This window comes from Anopheles coluzzii, chromosome 2 (assembly GCF_943734685.1).
Source record: "Anopheles coluzzii chromosome 2, AcolN3, whole genome shotgun sequence".
In the NCBI taxonomy this organism is placed as follows: Eukaryota; Metazoa; Arthropoda; class Insecta; order Diptera; family Culicidae; genus Anopheles; species Anopheles coluzzii.
The window spans coordinates 113,253,998-113,275,664 of NC_064670.1; the positions used below are offsets into that span (position 1 = coordinate 113,253,998).

Consider the following 21,667-nt stretch of genomic DNA (forward strand, 5'->3'; position numbering starts at 1 on the left):
TTTTTATTTAATTTTTTCTTGTTTTTGCACATTACTTTAATAAGTGTAGAACACATTTGCACGTAAATGACAAAGCCACTGCGCTAGCTGGCTCCCAAATCCCGAATTGCATTCTACCGCCCTACGTAACGATTCCCGTGTGGTAAACGATCCACTCAACGTACGACGACACGCGCGTATACACACCGGGCACTCCGTTCTCACACCCCAGCACCGAACCGTACGAAACGATGCCGACCTGCGTCAGCCGCTGGCCATCGAACTTCACCGTCAGCGGCCCGCCGGAATCGCCCTGGCAAGGGTTGCGCCCTCCCTCGCCCGCCACACAGATCTGCTGATCGCGTATGATCGAACCGTACACCCGGTGGCACACGGCATTCGGCACGATCGTGTTGGTGGCGAAGCGCAGATCGAGCCGCATCTCGTCCACCAGCTCCGCGTAATCATCGTTCGATTGAGCGCCCCAGCCGGAAACGATCGAATCGTACCCGGTAAGATCCACGTACGAGTTGGTCCACGAGGGCAGTCGGATTGGTTGCACGCGCGCCGAAAAGGTGAGCGGCTGTGGGAGGCGTATCAGTGCGATATCGTTCAGTATATCGACCGGATCGTAGCCCGGATGTAGAATGGTGTCGGCAGGTTTGATCGCCACCGTGACGATGTCCGGTGGGAATGGTATCTGTATCACCGATTGGCCCGGAACGATGGTTGCCTCCTGCATCCCGTACAGGCAGTGTGCTGCGGTCAGGATGAACCGATCGGCCAGTATGGAACCACCGCACAGCGTATCGGACCCATCGGCAAAGAGGAGTATGATGGACACAAGGTGCGGGAACTGATCATTTTTGGCCACCGTACCACCGGCCACCTTACTCAAGGAGGCCCGATCGATGATAAGCTTCGGACGGTACAGGGCCGTGGATGCGGCCGAGAGAATGGATGCCGACGGTGGAACGGGCGGTCCGGAGACGTTTTGAATCACCGTCCAAAACATGCCCATTTTCGGAGGTTTTGAGCGGCGGTACGTGGGCGACGCTTCGCCATCGGTGGCGCACAGCACTACACACAGCAGCAGCAGACACCGCACAATGCTGCCCGAGGACATCCTGAAGACCAATACCGAACCAATGTGCCACTTCACTTTTTACGCGACCCGTACAGTTTCACGAACGATCTGAAAAGGGGAGCAACCGAGCGGGACAGTTTTATCGAGAGTGTTTGCGGTATCTTTCAGGCTTTTTTGTTTGGTTGTTTTGCGCGAAGAAGATATGGGAAAATGTGCTGGTCGATCGATGATGGTGATAAGATTGGTTTCTTCGCCGTCTCGGGGTCGATCTCGGAAGTTGTCAATCAAGCGGGCCCGGGCTACCGCGCATGCTATCAACATGCCGGTTGGAAAGGTGTATCGGGTACGCCATCCAAGGGTTAATTTGGCTGAAATTGGTGAATTCTTCAAAATTTCAAGGTTTTTCCGTTTATTGAAGCGACATTTAAATGCTTTCTAATGACGTTGAATCATGTGCGATTTTGTACTAAACTTTGCTCGTTCGGGAATTCCATAGTAGGTTTTTAAGGGGGGTATGCAATCAACATGCCATTGAGGTTGACGACCACGTTGGGAGATTGCCTTGATCGTGTTATCATTCAGCAGTAGTCTTGGTATGTACCATCCGGCAATGATTCACCGTCGCAGAACACGCACCTTTCAACTCCGATACAATGTTATTTTATGACGTCTATGTTTTAAGTTTTTGTTATGTTCATGTCTATGTTGAAGATGTATGGGTTTGATTGCTAGGAATAGAAATAGAATAGTAGAAGGAGGAGAGACAGCGGAAGTCACGATGCTTGATGCTGCTCCCCTAGACACTAGCCCTATGTGTTTGACAACACTGATCTAGGTTTCTATCCTTTTATTGTGATGTGTTATTGTGGTGCATTAAAATATAATGTTTGCGAAATTTTAGTATTCTCCTGCAATAATATGATGCTTTCACTACATGAAATGAAGCTATTATCTATGATAAAAGGTTACACATTCCTAGAAAGCGTGTGCAAATATGTGGGAAAATAGTACCATCGCCTTGTTTGTATCCTCACGTTAGATCAACAGGTAGAGTACCTCATAAAGAGTCAATTGAGTCAAAGTCTTAGCAGCAACGGTGGTGATGTATGTCGACTAGTGATGGGTAAAGTTGGCAAAAATCCGGAGTCGACTCCGATCCGATTCCGATAAATTCGGAATCGACTCCGGAAGGTAGGTCCGCGCTTCAATATCCGGAGTCGTTCGGAATCGTCCGGAGTCGCCCGGAGTCGCCCGGAGTCGCCCGGAGTCGCCCGGAGTCGCCCGGAGTCGGAGTCATCCGGAGTCATCCGGAGTCGTTCGGAGTCGTTCGGAGTCGTCGACTCCGGACGACTCCGGTCGACTCCGGACGACTCCGAACGACTCCGTCTCCGGGCGGATCTAGTGGTTCCATTTTGCCGGAGTCGGAATCGGACTAACAATAGTCGGAGTCGGATCGGAGTCGTGGGTGCGCTCCATACAGCACATCACTAATGTCGACTATCAACAAAGCTTTCTTGGCCCCAGTTCCTCTACAACAGGGGAACTCCTCTGTCCTCCAAACTTTTCAGTTCGCGGGCCGCATTGCTTCAAATATAACTATGTTGAGGGCCATTTGACGCTTTACTGATGAGTAAACGTTTCAATCACGTTTTTATAACGAAATACTAACAATACTTGTACAGTTTCGTGTTACTAAAGCTTGATTTTAGTTTAAGAAAAGTAAAACATACAATTTCATTTGAAAAAGTTATAATAACGTAATATTTATACTAACTCTGGCAAAGTCATCATGGGCCGCATTCTAAGCTCTTGAGGATGTGGCCCGCGGGCCGTAGTTTGGAGACCCCTGCTCTACAAACTGCACAACTTAACGTCTGATAACCAGGCACTAGTAAAAATAGCACATATTCTTTATCTGATTTCTACATACCGGTGATGAAGATATGCGCTTTGGGAAAGAATCACCTTGAGTGGTGACTCTTTGATGGTTCTTTGGTGATTTTGGTATCTTGCGCTGACAATTCGTGCCGACTAACGGTTCCACAAGAGGAAAAAGATCTCATGTTGTACTGCTTATATTCTTCAGAGGTTGAAAAGTGTATGCATGTTGATATGCATAGTATAGCTCCTAAATTCCTGTTATTTTTAACTTTATTGGGGAACATTGACAACTATTTAAATGAAAAAAAAAATTACAAAAAAATTAAAAAAAATAGAAGAAAAGATACTGCTCCTCGCTTTTATTGGGAGCTGATCGCTTGCTCTTATCATACGAAAGGAAAAATGACGAAGAGAGTGAGTATCCTTTCTCTCACTCCTTCCGCTACCTTTGAGGGATGCAGAGACCAATCTAAACGCTACTCATTAATCAAGAACGTAATGCAAAAATTGCAGATTTCCCAGCCCCATTCCCAATAGTGTAACAAACTGGAACGTTACAAGCGTTACGTAATTGATGGATGACGCCTAAAGAAAAAAAATACTCATGTCTTCCCTTATCGGGCATCGCTCTTAGTGCATGATGTTGGGCGTACGGTTTGATATGATTTATTTTCCTTGACCAATTAAACCAGTACCCCAATAATACTGCTGCTTTAGTTTGGCCAAAGATTATCGAAATCTAATTCGGGTTAGGAAAGCTTGCGCCCAACCACGATAAGAAGCATGAACCTATTTCCGCAGCAAAACAACAACAAACAGTCAAAAACATCGTGTTGCTATGCTACAGTATCCGAAAAGTCTAGACAACACTAGCTCACGCAGAATTACCTGTAGAGCCCTTTGGGGTAAAGGCGTCCCAGCGAACCGCCCAATCAGCTGAATGCTGCAGCTAGCCCGGCACCGTAGACCATCCAATTTCTGCCGAAAAGCGCGCGTCCAACGATTGTTTTCGACCTGGTGGTGCGATTTATTGCCCCCATCGTGCTGTAACCGGATTGCGCTTATCGTCCAACCGATCCTGGGAAGATTAACGCGGTCCGTGCAATTGTCCGATCGGCCCATGGGGTACAATGTATATAAAGGCTGCCCGAACCACCGCAACAGGACATCAGTTGAGTGCGTCTTCAGTCACACACCTCTACCATCCGTCATAAAGAATGAAGCTTGTTGCGGCGTTCGCTCTCGTGGGCCTGTTGGCCACCCTCGCCAGTGCCCGCTCGCTGCTGGACATCGATCCGGCGCGCGTCAAATCGATCGAAGAGTACGATCGCTACTGGCGCCGACTGCCGGCCGAGCTGCAGTACCTGCGCACGGTGGAGCAGCCGACCCGTCGCATCACCAACGGTCAGCTCGCGACGGCCGGCCAGTTCCCGTACCAGGCCGTCGTGTACAGTGAGGCCGGCGACGGGTACTACAGCCTGTGCGGTGGAACCATCCTCACCACGACCTACGTGCTGACCGCGGCTCACTGCGTCACCGACGACTTCGATCGGGCCGTTACGGGCGGTATCGTGTTCCTCGGCGCCACCGACCGCACCGTCTTCCAGTCGACCCAGCAGCGCATGTCGTTCGGCAATGCGGGCATCCGCGTCCATCCGCAGTACAACTCGACCAGCATCCGCAACGACATTGCGACCGTGCGCCTCGATACGGCCGCCATCTTCAACACGTACGTGAAGGCGATCGATCTGCCCGTCCTGTCCGATGCGCGCCAGTTCGGCGGCTTGGAAGGTACGGCATCCGGGTTCGGGCGCACCGCCGACACGGTGCCGGCCGCCTCGAACGTGCTGATGTTTGTGCGCAACCCGGTCATGACGAATGCGCAGTGCAACGCGTACTGGAGCACGGCCGTGGTGCAGGCACAGAACGTCTGTCTCGATCCGTACGGTGGGCGGTCGGCTTGCCACGGTGACTCGGGCGGTCCGCTGGCGGTGCAGGACGCTGGGCGCAGTCTGCAGGTGGGCATCGCTTCGTTCGTGTCCGCCAACGGCTGTACGTCCGGTGCGCCGTCCGTGTGGGTGCGCGTCTCGTACTTCCGTGACTTTATCAGCCAGAACTCGAACTACGTGTTCCGTGCTTAAGGTGAGGAAGCGTGAATTGGTTGAGCGATTTTAACGTTTTCAAAGAGATTTAAAAATAAAAGGTTTAAGGAAAAAGGAAGATAAATAACATTTTGAGGTGTATTTCTTTAGAAGAGAAGCGCTTGCGAAGGTCTTGGATTCTTGAAGTCATCCTTCTCAGCTAAACGCCCTTGAATGAATGAAAAAACGGCTTATCCATTCAAATGAAGCTAATCCTCACGATAGAGCTAATCGAGTGAAGCCGGCTGATTACATATTCTAATGCCCATTACATCCCATCCCAGTATCTTGAGTCATCTAATCTTATCGGTGTGAAAAGTGTGAAACAACAATTCCAATTAGATTAGACGATTAGACCAATAGGTCCGTCTGTTTAATAAACAAATATAAATATAAATATACAATTCATTCATTCATGTCACCGTTTCGAGATAGGTTGTTTATCTGGCCCCAGCGGGTGTATGTTTGTCCACTGCTACTTTATCGCTATCCGCCGGTAAATCTTGCTTGCTTGTATTTGAACCTAAAATCAAAAGAAATCTCGATGGTGGAATGTTTATCGCACTGAGAAGTTTTATTGCAGTCCCCTTTTCCTATGTTGTTGCCTATCGGTTGAGATAAACCGTTACCGTGGTGGCAGATGAATTAGTGCGGCATGGTTTGATTATTGGTAAACAATTACTACAATTACAGCACAATTAAAGTAATAGTATCTTTGATCGGAAGCTTTTGATGGAGTGCTTTTTTGCCATGGGGCATGGAGCACCTCTTAGCGCAGCGGCATTATGGTTACTTTTATTTGCATTTTTTTTCACTTCTAGGAGGTGTTGTGAGTTAACATACTAGCGGAGAGGATTGTTAATCTTTTTTTTTTTTATTTAATCCGTAGCGGAATTTGGGGCAAGTGTGCCATACGGGGCAAGAGTGTCACCAAGCATTTTTCCTTAAAAACTTTAGTTTAATGATCAATTGTGTATACAGTTGGTTCCTTTCCAATGACTAGGTATACTGAGCCGAATTTCATATAGACCAATCGATATTCCCCATTGTTTTGAACTGATTTATATTGAGTTTCAAAATTGAGCAGAATATTAAATTTTTTAATCCAAACAAATAAGCACTCAAAAATCATGCGAACAATCAACCGAGAAAATATTTACACCACCGTATAGCTGAGAAAACGTGAAATTTTTTGTGGGGTTAGTTGAAAAAAACTTTCTTTTTGTCACTGAAAAATTCAATTTCAAAAAAGTTACAACTTTTGGGGCAAGTGTGCCATCTCTGTTTGGGGCAAGTGTGCCACCATCTTTCATAGGCGCGAGCTGTCAAAAATGTAAACATTGTTGTAGCGTGCTGCGGAATGGTGCGTTATTGTGAGCGGATTCCACGCCAGAAAAACAGAACAGTAACAAACCATATTGTGGTACAGTTGGTGGTCAAAAAAGGTTCATTGGTGACTAAATACATGTAGGAATAGATACACTAGTGGTACAAACGTAATAATTTCCAATTATCTAAGAAATACGGTTATTTTAACCAGGTGGCCGTCTTGCCCCGTACGAGTGGCACTCTTGCCCCATAGCCCAAAAAACAACGTCTTTTTGGACCCTTTTTAAAACGCTTCAAAAACTGTTCTATTTGCACTTTTTTCAAGCGAAACTCATTTATAAGTGAGGAAATAGATGTAAAATGGTTATGAGATTTAAATCGGCTTTTGAAAAACACGTTTTAGTGAGTTATAACTTGAAATGCTTAAGGTGTCACACTTGCCCCAAGTTCCCCTACATTGTACAGAAGTGTTACACAATCCACGCCCTCAAAATACGTCTCTACTTGGCGCTCTTGGACTAAACGCCTGAAAGTATACCTTGCGAAGCGGAAGCCCTTTGCCTTATCAAGTTGGCTGTGTGATTGTATGAGTGTTGGTAGGCGTACACGAAAGCGTCAAAAGAGTTAAAAGAGCTTTCCACATTAAGACTGTGCTCTGTGATGGGTATGGGTTGCGTTCGGGGCTAGTAAATATATTCTCTAACATTTGGGAATAATGGGTTGTGATCGATATTGACAATTCACCAACTAGCTTAACCCGAATGTTGGTAGTGATGGCAGTGAAGCAAAGAAAGGAGATCTTCAAGGATCCCTGATAATGAAAGCTTCCTTCGATGCTTCTACCAAAGACAGGAAGCTGTATCTGCAATTGGCAGCAAAAATGTTATTTTCTTGGGCATCACTTTTGTGTGGCGAGATTGATTTTCGTTTCTCTCAGAATAGGGCCCAGAGAAATGTTGACGATTGGTGAACGTAAAATAGGGCAATTGGTAAACAATGTTCTCGGCGGCTACCAAACTTACTAGCAAGTAGCATTGGTTTAACACATCTTCATTGACAATTGGGAAGAAATTGAGTTGGCACAAGTCGATCAGTCCAAGGTTCTCAGCAAACATAACTCTCCCTACGTTAATCTCAATAGAAGTTTTTCTTAGATAATGCCTTTGGACGCCCTGAAGGATGGGGATTTCTATGAAGTTTGTTCATGAAGCCTTGGAACGAAGATGCGTCAACGTTTACTGATACAGGAACGTTCCTTGGTTATTTATCGATCTTTATGTCGACCGATATAGTAATCGTATTCCCTGATCTTTATCCTGGACCTGATCTTTATCCTGGAGCATCAAGAAAATGTTCAAATCTATGCTGATGATCATGACCTTTTATCGTCCAATCATTCGAACGGTATGCAAACCGCACGGCAAAGCGCCTGAAGTAATGCTTCCTGCGTGGCATTGTATCCTTCTTACAGCTTTCCTTTCAGTTTTAACACGCGATGACCGTCCTTTCACTGTAAATCGCACTAAAATTCTATCCACTGCTTCATGGCACTAAAGGTCTCTGCCATACGAAGTCACCGGCTAAATGATGATGTTTGAAAAGCCGTGCTGCCACCGGAAAGGCGGGAATTGCCCGGTACAGATTTGCGCATATTATCGCACCTCGGCAATCGCATTCGCGGGAAAATCCAAACCACAGTATTTACGGCATCAGTGCTTATCGCGCGCCCTCCAAAACCACCACAAAATACGATCCCCATATCTGGCGATAGGTGGGCCGCAGTATAAAAGCTACTCCCCGACCGCAGCAACGGTATCAGTGTAGTCCCCCCCAACACGGCGGAACGGAAGCAACCAGTGACGACGAGATCAGGATGAAACTTGCGGGAGCATTTGTTATTGCCGGCCTGCTGGCCGTCTGTTCGCTGGCCAGTGCCGAATGGATCGACATCGACTGGTCGCAGGTGAAGCCGATCGACGAGTTCGACCACTACTGGCAGCGTCTGCCGGCGGAGATGCAGTACCTGCGCCATGCCCGCCCCTCGGCGCGCATCGTCAATGGGCAGCAGGCGACCCCCGGCCAGTTCCCGTACCAGGTGGCGCTGCTGAGCAACTTCGGCACCGGTACCGGTCTGTGCGGTGCTACCATCATCACCAACAACTTCCTGCTGACGGCCGCTCACTGCGTGGTCGGTGGCAACGGGCAGGTGGCCATCGGTGGCACCGCCATCCTCGGGGCGCACGACCGCACCGTGGTGGAGCCGACGCAGCAGCGCATCGCCTTCGCGCAGAGCGGCATCTTCGTGCATCCGAGCTACAACCCGTCGACGATCCGCAACGACATTGCGACGGTGCGCCTGAACACGCCCGCCACCTTCAATGCGCGCGTCCAGCCGATCGATCTGCCCGCCCGCTCCGATGCGCGCACCTTTGCCGGAGTGGAGGGTACGGCTTCCGGCTTCGGCCGCACGTCGGACGCTAGCACCGCCACCTCGCCGGTGGTCATGTTCACGCGCAACCCGATCCTGTCGAACGCCCAGTGCAACAGCTTCTGGAGCACGGCCGTGGTGCAGGCACAGAACGTCTGTCTGGATGCAACCGGTGGCCGCTCGCCGTGCAACGGTGACTCCGGTGGCCCGCTGGCGGTGCAGGACGGTGGCCGCAGCCTGGAGGTGGGCATCGCTTCGTTCGTGTCCGCTGCCGGCTGCGCCTCGGGTGCACCGTCCGTCTGGGTGCGCATTTCCTTCTTCCGCGACTGGATCCAGCAGAACTCGGACTACGTGTTCCGTCCTTAGGGTGGGTTAAAGGGAGTGGGTGGAAGTCGCGCCGTGACTTCCGTGTGATGCATTTACTAGGAGTTTGTAATAAAATTATTGTGATTATTGAAATTCTCTCGGTTTTCAATTCATGTGGCCGCCTAAACTAGTGAAAGCTATGGGCAGCTTTGATGACGATATGGGACCATCCATAAAATACGTAACGCTTAAAGAAGTGGGTGAGTTTGTTCTATCGTTTCGACTTGCAATATTGGAGATGAGCAAAGGGACTTGTATTACACTGAGCAAAATAAGGTGCTCCAAAACTCTGTAGGAGTCATCCATAAAAAACGTAACGCTAAAAATAGCAATTTTTACCCTTTCACTCTCTAATGTAATACGATGTAATGTAATGAAAGTAAGATGAATTGATCATCTACGGCGCAATGTCGTCAATATTTTATTTTACTTTGGTGGTATGAAAAAAATCACAGTTATTTTGAAACGTCATCTTTAGGCATGTTTCCTTTACAATTCAAATAATTTCGCTACAGTGGATGTAACATTGTAATTTTAAGCGCCACAAATGGTACCCATTGCAACAAAAAGTGTGTTTTTGCGGGGAGCTCTGCTTTACTATTAAGAATATGGGGAAACGCTCTGGAGGACCCTATTTGACACACTTCAAGTATATAAGCAAGTAATTTTCCAACGCTTAAAAGCATGAGAACGCCGGTCTCGTAGTACAGTCGTCAACTCTTACGACTTAACAACATGCCCGTCATGTGTTCAATCCCCAAATAGACCGCGCCGCCATACGTAGGACTGACTATCCTGCTATGGGGGGAATCAATTAGTCACTGAAAGCCAAGCCCACAAGTAGTGGTACAAGGCAGGCCTTGACCGACATCGGTTGTTGAGCCAAAGAAGAAGAAGAAGAAAAGCATTAGAAACTGTCCGAAAGGTCTAAAATAGTGATGGGTATAGTTGGCATAAATCCGGAGTCGACTCCGATCTGACTCCTATAAATTCGGAATCGACTCCGGAAGGTAGGTCCGCTCTGCATTATCCGGAGGTGTTCGGAATCGCCCGGAATCACCCGGAGACGTCCGGAGTCGTTCGGAGTCGTCCGGAGTCGTTCGGAGTCGTTCGGAGTCGTTCGGAGTCGTTCGAAGTCGGAGTCGTCAGGAGTCGTTCAGAGTCGGAGTCGTCCAGAGTCGTTCGGAGTCGTTCGGAGTCGGAGTCGCACGGAGTCGTTCGGAATCTTTCGAAGTCTTCAGAGTCGTCCGGAGTCGTCTGGAGTCGGCCTAGGTTGGCCTTCGAAACAAAGGCCTGTATAAGAAGTACACGCGCAAAGTGAAAGACAAAAAACACAACGAAAGGAATTGTCTGATCACAAGCATAAAGGCTCCTGTTGACTCCGACCAACTCCGATTCCGGTCAACTACGGACGACTCCGGACGACTCCGACTCCGATCGACTCCGGACGACTCCGACTCCGAACGACTCCGCACGACTCCGAACGACTCCGGACGACTCCGAACGACTCCGGGCGACTCCGAACAACTCCGGAAAGCTCCGGACAACTCCGGACGACTCCGACTCCGGGCGGATCTAGTGGTTCCGTTTTGCCGGAGTCGGAATCGGACTAACAATAGTTGGAGTCGGATCGGAGTCGTGGGTGCGCTCCAGTGAGCACATCACTAGTCGAAAACTGTGTCTCATATGTGAATGGATCAACAAGTAACGAACCCCGTTAGCTCACTTTTTAAATAACCGCACCTAGGGCGTCCTTGAACAAGTACTAAGAAACACTGAAAATGGAAGTTTCATCTCCCCCGCTGTGTAGCCTAGACATTGATCCTTCGGATTGATGTCTGTTCTAGACATCATTAACATGATCTGGCAGACCAGTACGTCTCCTATTATAATAAGGTAAAAAAAGCCTCTTCCCTTCTACAACAGCTGCTTCCAATCCAATCCCACATTTGCTCTGCTTCGGAATGACGGTCTCACCAAAACTAACAAATGCAGTGCACAGCCAAAAGCCTTCCACTCGATCGCCCCTATCGTTCGATTGCCATGACCTAAACTTGGTTAACCATGGCCAAAATGCGTAGTTAGTAGTGTTTCATCGACCTTATGCATCTGCTTAAACATACAAGTCATCGCTCTACGTCCAGTGATATCTTACCACTAATCTTCATCGCTTGAACATTATCAAAATTTTAAACTCGTCCATCGGTCCCAAACACAAACGATAAGAATCGCTATATCCCTGATTGGCCAACAAGCAAAAAACAATCTCCTCAATAAAAGTACCGCAGCACCATATCTTCGATGGCAAATGGTCGATAAGAAATGAAACATTGAATGTGGTGCTGTTTGGTTTGTTTTGCTACCAGGAAAATCCTTTTGCTGGATAAACCCGTGAAGGGTGGAATTTCCCTCCGAATGGCAACCGACGTCATGGCCAACTGCCACCAGCGTTATCTGCCTCGAAGGATAGTCCGCACTGTCATGCAGGCTGTCACGTTAGGTTAGCTTGCGTATAAAGGTACCTCACGGCCTGTGTCGTGTAGATCGTCCGCAGAACCTCAGCGTGTGTGTGCAAAGATGAAGGCAGCCCTGCTCGTAACGTTGGCCGTGGTGGCGGCCGCCAGTGCCGAATGGATCGACATCGACTGGTCGCGAGTGAAGCCGATCGACCAGTTCGATCACTACTGGCAGCGTCTGCCGGCGGAGCTGCAGTTCCTGCGCCACGCGCGGCCCTCGCAGCGCATCGTCAACGGGCAGGAGGCGGTGCCCGGCCAGTTCCCGTACCAGATTGCGCTGCTGAGCAACTTTGCTGCGGGCGGCGGCTTGTGCGGTGGCACCATCATCACGAACACCTTCATCCTGACGGCCGCTCACTGCGTGGTGGATGGGGCCGGTGCTCTCGCCACTGATGGTACGGCCATCCTGGGCGCCCACAACCGGACCGCCACCGAACCGACCCAACAGCGCATCGGCTTCGTGCGCGACGGTGTGTTTGTGCATCCGAGCTACAGTGCGACGCTGATCCGGAACGACATTGCGACGGTGCGCCTGAACTCGCCCGCCGTCTTTAACGAGCGCGTGCAGCCGATCGAGCTGCCGGCCCGGTCGGACAGCCGCACGTTCGCTGGCATGATTGGAACCGCTTCCGGGTTTGGGCGCACGTCGGATGCGCTGCCGGGCGCGTCGGATGTGGTCATGTACACGAGCAACCCGGTCATGACGAATGCGGCCTGTGTCAGCGCCTGGAACATCATCCTCGTGTCGGACCAGAACGTGTGCCTGGATGCTACTGGTGGCCGGTCGGTGTGCAACGGTGACTCCGGCGGACCGCTGACCGTGCAGGACGGGGGCGAAAGTCTGGAGATCGGTATCGCTTCGTTCGTGTCGGCGCAGGGTTGCGCCTCGGGCATACCGTCCGTGTGGGTGCGCATCTCCTTCTATCGCGATTTTATCGAGCAGAACTCGGACTACGTGTTCCGTGCGTAAATCCGGGAAGGACGCTGCCAAGTCCGTTTCGTTGTAAATACAGTAGGAATAAAAATGAACATTGTGTTTAATTTATTTTTATTTATGCTTTTCAAAGCTCTGCTCACTCGACGATATAACGGTCGGTTCGAATGTTGGGCCGGTTTGTTCGGTGCGGTGGCATAAACTGCAGAGTAGGCGGTGGCATCGTAGCTGTCGTATCCGGAGCGACGACAGTCGTAGTTGGCGGTGGTGTCGTGGGAACTGGCGTCGTTGTTGTGGTGGTCTGAGGCACACCGGTTGTGGTCGACTCGGTTACTGGTGGCGGCGTTGGGAAGAAGTCAAAATCGTTCCTTATCGTAACGTCCGAATTAGCCTCAATCCAGGCCAGGTACGTGGTAAGTCGCGTGTACACTGCGGGACGGTCCAGATCACACCCCAGCGCCGATATGAAGGACAGCAGCCCGATCACGGTTCGACCACCGTCCGCATCGTTCACCGTGAGCGATCCTCCATTGTCGCCCTGACAGGGCGACCCATCGTTGGTCGAGACGCAAACGTGCGAGTCGGCAATGCCGCCCAGATACTGCAGCCCACAGGCCGCATTGCTGATGACGGACCCATTGAGACGGTGCAGATTGTTGAGGGGCAGAATTTCCGGTGCATTCTGACCGAGTGCGCCCCACCCGCTAACGGTCGCGAGCTGACCGGTGAACGATGAATCGGCCTGCCGCCAGTTGGGCAATCGGGCTAATCGGATGTAATCTGTAACAAAGGATGACAGCCAGTAGGGCGGTTATCAGAAAGGTTAAATTCCACGCGGCGGATGTGGCGATAGCTGCGCTATCGCGCTGGCGCACGTGGACCCCGACTACTTACCGCTCAGGATGGCCGGGCGGGACAGCCGCACCAGCGCTATGTCGTTCAGGTTTTGGCTCGGCACGAACGCCTGATGCACGATGACGTCACTGGCCATGACGATGTCCTCGACGTTGGTCATGTTGGATGCGCCGAGCAGGACCGTCGTTGCACCGGGGCTGTCAGTAAAACGGGACACTATTAGCAACACGGTTTTGTCCTTTTGGGATAAATCCACTTACTTAAGGAAACAGTTGGCCGCCGTTAGCACATAGTTCAGCGATATTAAACTTCCACCGCACCAACGGTTGCCGATGGGCTGCTGAATCATCAGCCCGGCCGCGTACGGGATCTCGCCCGGGGCCACCGGTACGCCGCCCCGGATGCGCGGTGTTTTCTGCACCGGCAGCGGGATGTGCCGCCCGGCAAGGCCATCGTGGCTGGGTGCGCTACGGACGGACACGGACGCCACACACGTGCAAACGAGCGCCAGCAGAAGGAGTGTGGGAACGTGCGCCATCTTGACACTGGTGCGCGGATCGTTTATGACTAGGTCGTAACCGGATTAGATTAACGCGTTTTATACCTGGCTTTGGCTAACAAAACCATTGATAGCCCAGGCGGGGGATGAGTAATTCGTGCGAAGCCTTCTCTGATAAAGGCCCCGAGCTGTGGGCGATGTTTTTTTAATCGGCGATGTTTTGTGTGTGTTTGTAGTATCAGGGTTGTATCGACGTGAGCCAGCTTGTACTAAGAGTGGATTGTACTAAGAGAATGTGAAATTTATATAAATTTGAAAGAAAGGAAGTCAAGCGTTAACAAATTTTTGGCTGTTGTCGTGAGTGTATCAGGAAAAGGGGGAATGTCTTATCTTGTTGGAATACATATTCCAATAAAGCTTATTATTACATTCTGGCTAGTCTGGATCAAGCAAAATGTCTACGCAGAATGCCTTCGCCGAAGTTTTGCAAAAATTGCTGCCGGAAATGGTTCATTGGTAAATATGGTATTTAGTAGAATCGTACCATAGTAGAAAATTTAGATCAGAATTTGAGTAGGTTCTAGAACAAGGTTAGGCTCGGAAACCGTTCCACCCGCGAGACAGATCCTAGTACAATATTGAATAATTATAATTATATGGGAAGCTGTTTTAGAACTGGCATGGGTTTGACATCAGTTCCAGGAATGGTTTGAATATGGTATCAGTTCCAGGATCGACATAGGTTCGGGATTAATTCTGGGCATAGAATGGGTTTGAGATCAGTTCCAAGAATGGTTTGAATATGGTGTCAGTTCCAGGTTCCGTACAGGTTCGGAATAAATTCTGGAAAAAGAATGGGTTTAAGATCAGTTCCAGGAATGCCATAGGTAAGATATCAGTTCTAGGACAAGAATACAGAATCAGCTCATGGGTTGGTATGGGCTTAGGATCAGTAACAGGACGGGTGTGGATACAGGATCCGTTTCAGGATCAAAACGAGTTCAGGACTAGTTCCAGGGCCGGTATTTTACAGGATCACTTTCACCCAAATATAGGGGCGGTATCGCGCTATCTATATTAGGTCTAGGACCTATATGGATTGTGAATCAGTTTCATTATCGCTATTGGTTTGTTATCAGTCTTAGAATCGGCATCGATACGACTTAACAACATGCTCATCACGGGTTCGAATCCTAAATGGACTTTGTCCCCATACGTATGACAAACTTTCCTGCTATGGGTACTCAATCAATAAGTCAGGAAAGCTAATCCCACTAGTGGTACAGGCGCAGGCATTGACCGACAACGGTTGTTGTGCCAAAGACGAACAAGAATCGGTTTTGGTTGAGGATCAGTTCCAGGATTGGTATGGATACATCATCAGCTCCAAAACTGATATGGATTCAGGATCAGTTCCAAGACCGGTTTAGATTCAACATCAGTTCCCAGATTGATATGGGATCAGAATCAATACAAGGACCAAGGCTGGTATGGGTGCAAGATCCATCTCAGATCCGATTATCAGATCCGGATTATTTTCACTTCCGGTAATGGTTCAGAATTAGTTTTTTTCTGAATCTGCTCGTGATTTACAGAGAACATGAGGATTGACAAAAACCTGTTCCTGTACCCACGGGTTTTTATGCACCCACAAAATTATTTTGTTTAGCCCTGTAATCAAACCGAATTAATTAGCTCAGAACAAATCAATCCCAGAGGACCTAATTCTGCAATAGCAATATTGAATAGCTCATTCAAAATCGCCAATAGTCCTACCAAAATTTTGATAAAGCTGTTCAATGTTAATTCCCTATTCATCTGCAAGTTCACAAGCTCGTTAAGACAATTGGAACCATCGATATCGACACATTCTATTACGTTATCAAATTCTGCCAACAACAAAAATCGCATCTTTGTTTACACAATGATGAAGGATGCCCAACTCCGCCCCGCGAAAGACGAGCCAAACAGTTGCCGATTAACTCACCGTCTCGATAAACGCCGCAGAGTGCGATTAACGAATACCCCCTTACATCTGGTATGGCAAAGGGTCATGCTACTGTTATCGCCCTAGCTGTAACTCCCTGCACCTGATATTTTGTTGTCTGGTCTGGTATACGCACTGGTCTGGTGTAACAGGACCCACGGTGACGTCTAATCGTCCGATCGGGGTTTTGTTGCTAGTGTCATACCATTCCACCGATAGCGGAGCATGTTGCGGTAGCGAACAGATAATCATCAGCAAACAGGTGTGAGGCTCGCGTGAGCAGATACAGAGCAGAGATTGGTGGGTTGGAAAAACCCTGCGATGTTTCTGATCGTCCCAAGCGCTCTCTCGCATTCTTTCTCTCTCTCTCTCGCTCTCTCTCTCCCTCTCTCTGGTTAAAGACATTCCATTTCTCTCTATAGAGCTTAGGATGTTTTGCTTGTTTGGTTACTTAGATGTCGGAGAAAACTTATGCTTAGATTGGATTAGCTCACAACGCACGCGCTCCAACTTCAAGCACGCCAGACCGACCTTAGCCCGTTGCTATCGTAACCAACTACGCACGAAGTTGGCTTTTTTTATCAGCTCGCAGGTTCTCTTAACGATGACGGGCAGTCTAAGATGGCGTACCGGAGCGCTATATCGATAACACGTAGGCGAGGTCGTGCGACGACTCCCGGGCAACGTTAAAAAGCGACTGCCCGGACCGGCACACGCTTAGTGTGAGCCTGCGTGAGCCTCAACGATGAAATCCCTGTTCGTGTTCGCCCTGCTGCTGGTCGCCGTGGCGGCCTACGCGCCCCGCAACAATCAGCGCGTCTTCGGCGGCGACATTGCCACCGCCGGCCAGTTCCCGTACACCGTTGGGCTGATCACGCGCATCAACATTCTGCTGACTGGTCAGTGTGCCGGTTCGCTGGTGTCGGCCAACTTCATCCTTACTGCTGCCCGCTGCGTCTCTGGGTAGGTTAATTCTCCCCCCCCCCTCCTCTCCTGTTGTCTTGCTGATATTGATTTCCTGTTGGTTTCCTCGAATAGCATTCAGAGTGCCGTCGCCGTGCTCGGTGGACTGCGCATCAACGAACCCAACGAACCGGGCGCAGTGCGCATCACTGTGACCGACTTCATCATTCACCCGCAGTACGAGGCGGAGCCGGACGTGTTCGACGTTGCTCTGGTGCGCCTGCCGCTCCCGGTGCCGTTCAGCGACAACATTCGGCCAGTGCGCCTGCCCAACCTGCGCCAGGTGGAGGCCACCTTCAACGGCCAGCAGGCAACCGTGACTGGCTGGGGCCGCTTTGGCGAGGGTACGGCCAACTCGGAGGTGCTGCGTTTCGGTCGCTCCCAGGTCATCTCGACGCTGGCCTGCCGGCTCAGCCTGCCGACCAACACGATCCTCGACCAGCACGTGTGCACGGACGGTGCGAACAGCTCGCCGTGCCAGGGCGATGTCGGCGCTCCGCTGACGATCGTGGACGCGGACGGCATCACCACCCAGATCGGTGTGTTCTCGTTCATCTCGATCCTGGGCTGCGAGTCGGGCCGTGCCGCGGTGCACACGCGCATGTCCTCCTATCTGAACTGGATCGGCGACAACTCGGACGTCGAAATTCGCGATAACTTCTAATCCAACCGCTTATAAACGATAACAAACAACAAAAAAAAAACACTACACGGTTGACAAATAAACACGAAACCGAAGGGACTATCTTATCGTAATCACCTGCTCCGGGGGGATTGATCTGGAAGTCTTGCAATCTGGGGGAAGTGTCGAAAAGTCCATCAGGACCAGGGGTTCTTCCAAGGGTTTTTGGGGGTTTGGTTGTGTTCTTTTCCCTATTGCCTAAAGCATTAACGCGTTTGTATAAAAATCTCGCCCGAGCACACCGTCCGGACAGTCGGAACGTGAACAGACGAACGAACTGAAGTACGATCGAGATGCGGAAGTGCTCTCTGTTGTCGGTGCTGGTGCTGGTGGCAGCAGTCTGCGCCACGGAGGTCGTAGGCATTCGTCCGGCGCTGCGCCAGGATGCCCCCCGGGGTCGCGTTGTTGGGGGAGCTCTCGCCACCGCTGGACAGTTCCCGTACGCCGTCGGGCTGGTAACGCACACCGGAGTCATCTTTACTGGGCGCTGTGCGGGCTCCCTCATTTCTGCCAACTATGTCCTCACGGCGGCGAGCTGCGTGCAGAGGTTGGTACACAGTGAACGCTTTGCAGGAGTCGCTGGGATATCTTAAAACGGTACCTCTCCCTTTCTAACAGTGCCACGTCTGCGTTTGCCTACCTCGGAGGCCTGCGGGTGGACGACCAACCGGAGCAGGGCCGCGAACGACTCCTGATCGAACGCTTCATCCTGCACACGAGCTTTGTGGAGGGGGGCGAAAACTTTGACGTTGCCCTGGGGCGGCTCCCACGCTCTGTCAGCTTCACCGATCGCATTCGCCCAATACGGCTGCCAAACCGACGCCAGGTGCAGGCCACGTTCGCGGGCCAGCAGGGAACCGTGTTTGGGTGGGGCCGGTTCGGCTCGGGCATTAGCAATTCGGCCGAGCTGCGCTTTGGTCGGGCGGAGATCATTACCAATCTGGCCTGCCGGGTCAGCCTGCCGACGAACACGATCGGCGATGCGCACATGTGCACGGACGGGTCGGTCAGCTCGCCGTGTGCGGGCGATAATGGGGCACCGCTGACGATTGTGGACGCGGACGGCATCACGACGCAGGTCGGCGTGTTTTCGTTCAACTCGGTGCTTGGGTGTGACGCTGGACGGGCCGCTGTGTATACGCGGCTGTCGGCCTACCTGGACTGGATCGGTGCCAACTCCGATGTGACTATTCGGGATAATTTCTAAACGGTTGCTAATAAAATCAATTGAAAATTAAATGGTCAAATGTTTTCCATACATTAATTCTAAGAATAAAATATAAATGTATATTTCTCAATCTTTCATTCTAACCAATCATATAAATCAAAGTAAAAAGGAATAGATTCAATTTGAATATTTAAGAGTGGAATGATACGGTATAAGGACGCACCGAGTAGGGAGTGGAGAACCCTTCCTTTACCTTCTAGAGGCTTCGGATCGATTCCCGTTCCAGTGGAGCACTGCTACCGAGGCCAATCTGCAAAGATTTCCAACATTAAAAATAGATTCGCAGCAAAAGCACACCTGGTAGAAGCGCGACAACAAAACAAAAACAGCGCATAGCTTATCAGGCACAGGCCTCCGTAAGCCATCAAGCGCCATTACTTTCCGGTTTGCATTGATATATTGTCGACAGAACATGCAGCATTTTTCCTGACCAATCACGATCGATAAGCAGTATTTTTTTAAAGAGAAAAGATCGAACAGGATCTAGTCAGTGTTGAGTATGAGGGCTCAGTCTATATGGGGGCTTGAAGTTCAAGCCTTGAACCCATGACGGACATGTTGTTAACCGGCCCGATTCTCATCGCCTGTCGATTCGTACGTCTTGGGCTGCAAGGAATGCTATCCGTCGGTCGATACGTTCGTCCCTAATAAAGGTCCTGGAAAAGACATAAGCGAGTAACCATCAACTACACGTTACACGGCAAATTATATTGTAAAACATTGTTCATCATGACTCTTCCAGAAATCGCCTATTCTGTTGATGTTAGGAACGCAATTTGACCATCCGAACGCTCAACCTGGACTGGTTAATGCGTGCTTGCGCTAAAATACAGAGGTGTCAAACACATGAGCCGGTCTCGTAGTACAGTCGTCAACTCGTACGACTCAAACAATATCCCCGTTATGGGTTCAAATCCCAAATGGACCGTGCCGCCATACGTAGGACTGACTATCCTGCTATGGGGGCTAATCCATAAGTCACTGGTACAAAGCCAAGCCCACAAGTGGTACAGGCAGGCCTTGACCGGCAACGGTTGTTGAGCCAAAAAGAAGAAGAAGAAGAGTCAAGCACATGACTTATGCACGGTTTCTGATATTTTTGGCACACTTTGTTGCCTCTTGCGCACTAGAAGTGATGGGAAGCGATGATGTCATTGGATAGGCACATTTGAATTGTATCTCCAATTGGATTCCAATTGAGCCTGTGCAATAAGGATGCCATGCTAATCTACTTTAGGATACCGTCATACAAGATTGCACGCAATGCAATATTTGCATTCAATTTTACTCATAGTGTCTTTTCTTTCTGTATTTATTTCTTTATTTCTTGATTTCTTTCTTTGTTCCTTTAGAATCAGTATTAAATACAAAATAAAATGAAATGAAAGCAACTCTGCGGAATTAATTTACATTTTTATTGTTTCGTTAAACTTAAACTTAAACGCATAATACACTTACGAATCAACCTAAACTAAAAAGGGGTATAACATAAAATTAAAAAAAAAATAATTGTACAAATAAAGGCTTAATGAAATGACCAAATTCCTGTATAGCTTTCGTTTTCTTTTCTTTTTGCTGGAGTTTGTTCCGGTTTATTTTCATTTATTTTTATAATTCCATACGGAAGCGAAAAGAGCAGCACCCAAGAGTCTGGATACTTGATACACCCCTTACTCTGTGCTGTATATCCAGATGCACTTATCTGAGGTGTCTTAAATAAACGTGCATTGTTTCTCCTAAGCACAACGTAATTTGAATAACATAAATACGAACACGATCCGATCCACTGTTTCCCACGCATGATGTATGAAGGGTTGAAGACGTTATACGTCCCAGATGGAATGAGCCAAACTCTTTCTCCTTGCGTTTATAGTTTCATTTTGGTTTTTCTTTTCTTTATTTTAAAGACATTGGTAAAGTACGGGGGTTTAGTTGATTTGAATTCTTTAAAGTGTGTGTATCTGTTGTTGTTTTTTTTTTTTCATTAACAAATTAGTTATATATTTCTATTTGCATATCAATTTCCTCCAGTACGCTTCTGGCCTGTCTCGTCGTTCTGCTTTGACAACGGCTTCCATTTGCATCGCTTTCCTCACTCTCACTCGCTTGGACTAACTATGATCGCACACCCCTGCCGGAAGGGGTGGCAAACTTCTGCCTCGACCACGCAAACCACGCTCTACTAAAGTTTGTTTTCCAGCTAATGTTCAGACTTATCAGTTCGAGTGTTTTAATGTTTTGTTTTGTTGTGTATAGCAGCATTACGACTGTTTTCTCTTGTTTTGTTTTGCTGTGTTATGTGTTGTGTGGGTATTTTGTTGTTATAAATGGTATCCCTTTTTAAAGTATGCTTTGTGTTTTCTTTTTTTGTCTGTTAATGCTTTCTTTTTTCCTTTAAGTGTGTAGTAATTTGCTTAGTTACGTTTAACTCGTTACCTTTTGCTAGACCCGGTAACTGCACTTCTTTTTTGCAACAATCGTTTGGTTGTATTTAATACGTAGGGGGATGGGGGAGATTGTCCGTCCCACCATCGTCTCTCTCTCTCTCTTTCTCTTGCTATTTCTTTCGTTTTTTCCGTTTTTTCTGGATTATTATTTATTAATCCTTTCTTTCCTGCATCTATGTTAGAAGTAACTATCCAAACGGCTCCTTCCCATGTATCGTGATATTAATTGCTATTGCGTGAGAGCAGACCGGTGCTGGTGTGGTGGAATAGCTTTCAACATATTGTTTCTGAACGTGAAGTTGGTAAGCTTGATACACCGTGATAGTAAGTGTGAATGGTTGCGAT

The 21,667-nt window shown here is 49.0% G+C and overlaps 6 protein-coding genes across 6 annotated transcripts; 5 read left to right on the forward strand and 1 right to left on the reverse strand.

Moving 5' to 3' along the window:
- Window positions 1-30: 30 nt before the first annotated feature.
- LOC120952127 (uncharacterized) lies at window positions 31-14,099 on the reverse strand. The gene is made up of 9 exons (XM_040371288.2): window positions 13,777-14,099; window positions 13,556-13,713; window positions 12,805-13,441; window positions 12,270-12,568; window positions 11,897-12,183; window positions 8,784-9,192; window positions 8,441-8,730; window positions 4,477-5,069; window positions 31-1,145 (listed from the first exon to the last, which is right to left on the reverse strand). The coding sequence occupies exons 1-9, from the start codon at window positions 14,052-14,054 to the stop codon at window positions 122-124; spliced, it is 3,975 nt and encodes a 1,324-aa protein (XP_040227222.2). The 5' UTR covers window positions 14,055-14,099; the 3' UTR covers window positions 31-121.
- Window positions 4,094-5,133, forward strand: LOC120949091 (brachyurin-like). The gene has a single exon (XM_040366086.2). It carries the CDS (start codon window positions 4,165-4,167, stop codon window positions 5,086-5,088), a length of 924 nt encoding a protein of 307 aa, XP_040222020.2. The 5' UTR covers window positions 4,094-4,164; the 3' UTR covers window positions 5,089-5,133.
- On the forward strand, window positions 8,216-9,304 carry LOC120949018 (brachyurin-like). The gene has a single exon (XM_040365947.2). The coding sequence runs from the start codon at window positions 8,291-8,293 to the stop codon at window positions 9,209-9,211; it is 921 nt and encodes a 306-aa protein (XP_040221881.2). The 5' UTR covers window positions 8,216-8,290; the 3' UTR covers window positions 9,212-9,304.
- On the forward strand, window positions 11,728-12,753 carry LOC120952128 (brachyurin-like). Its single transcript, XM_040371289.2, has one exon. It carries the CDS (start codon window positions 11,789-11,791, stop codon window positions 12,695-12,697), a length of 909 nt encoding a protein of 302 aa, XP_040227223.2. The 5' UTR covers window positions 11,728-11,788; the 3' UTR covers window positions 12,698-12,753.
- A 2,591-nt stretch (window positions 14,100-16,690) lies between the features above and the next one.
- On the forward strand, window positions 16,691-17,721 carry LOC120952104 (collagenase-like). The gene is made up of 2 exons (XM_049606046.1): window positions 16,691-16,965; window positions 17,041-17,721. Exons 1-2 carry the CDS (start codon window positions 16,748-16,750, stop codon window positions 17,627-17,629), a joined length of 807 nt encoding a protein of 268 aa, XP_049462003.1. The 5' UTR covers window positions 16,691-16,747; the 3' UTR covers window positions 17,630-17,721.
- A 147-nt stretch (window positions 17,722-17,868) lies between these two features.
- Window positions 17,869-18,886, forward strand: LOC120952102 (collagenase-like). The gene is made up of 2 exons (XM_040371222.2): window positions 17,869-18,194; window positions 18,266-18,886. The coding sequence occupies exons 1-2, from the start codon at window positions 17,941-17,943 to the stop codon at window positions 18,852-18,854; spliced, it is 843 nt and encodes a 280-aa protein (XP_040227156.2). The 5' UTR covers window positions 17,869-17,940; the 3' UTR covers window positions 18,855-18,886.
- The last annotated feature ends 2,781 nt before the right edge of the window (window positions 18,887-21,667 follow it).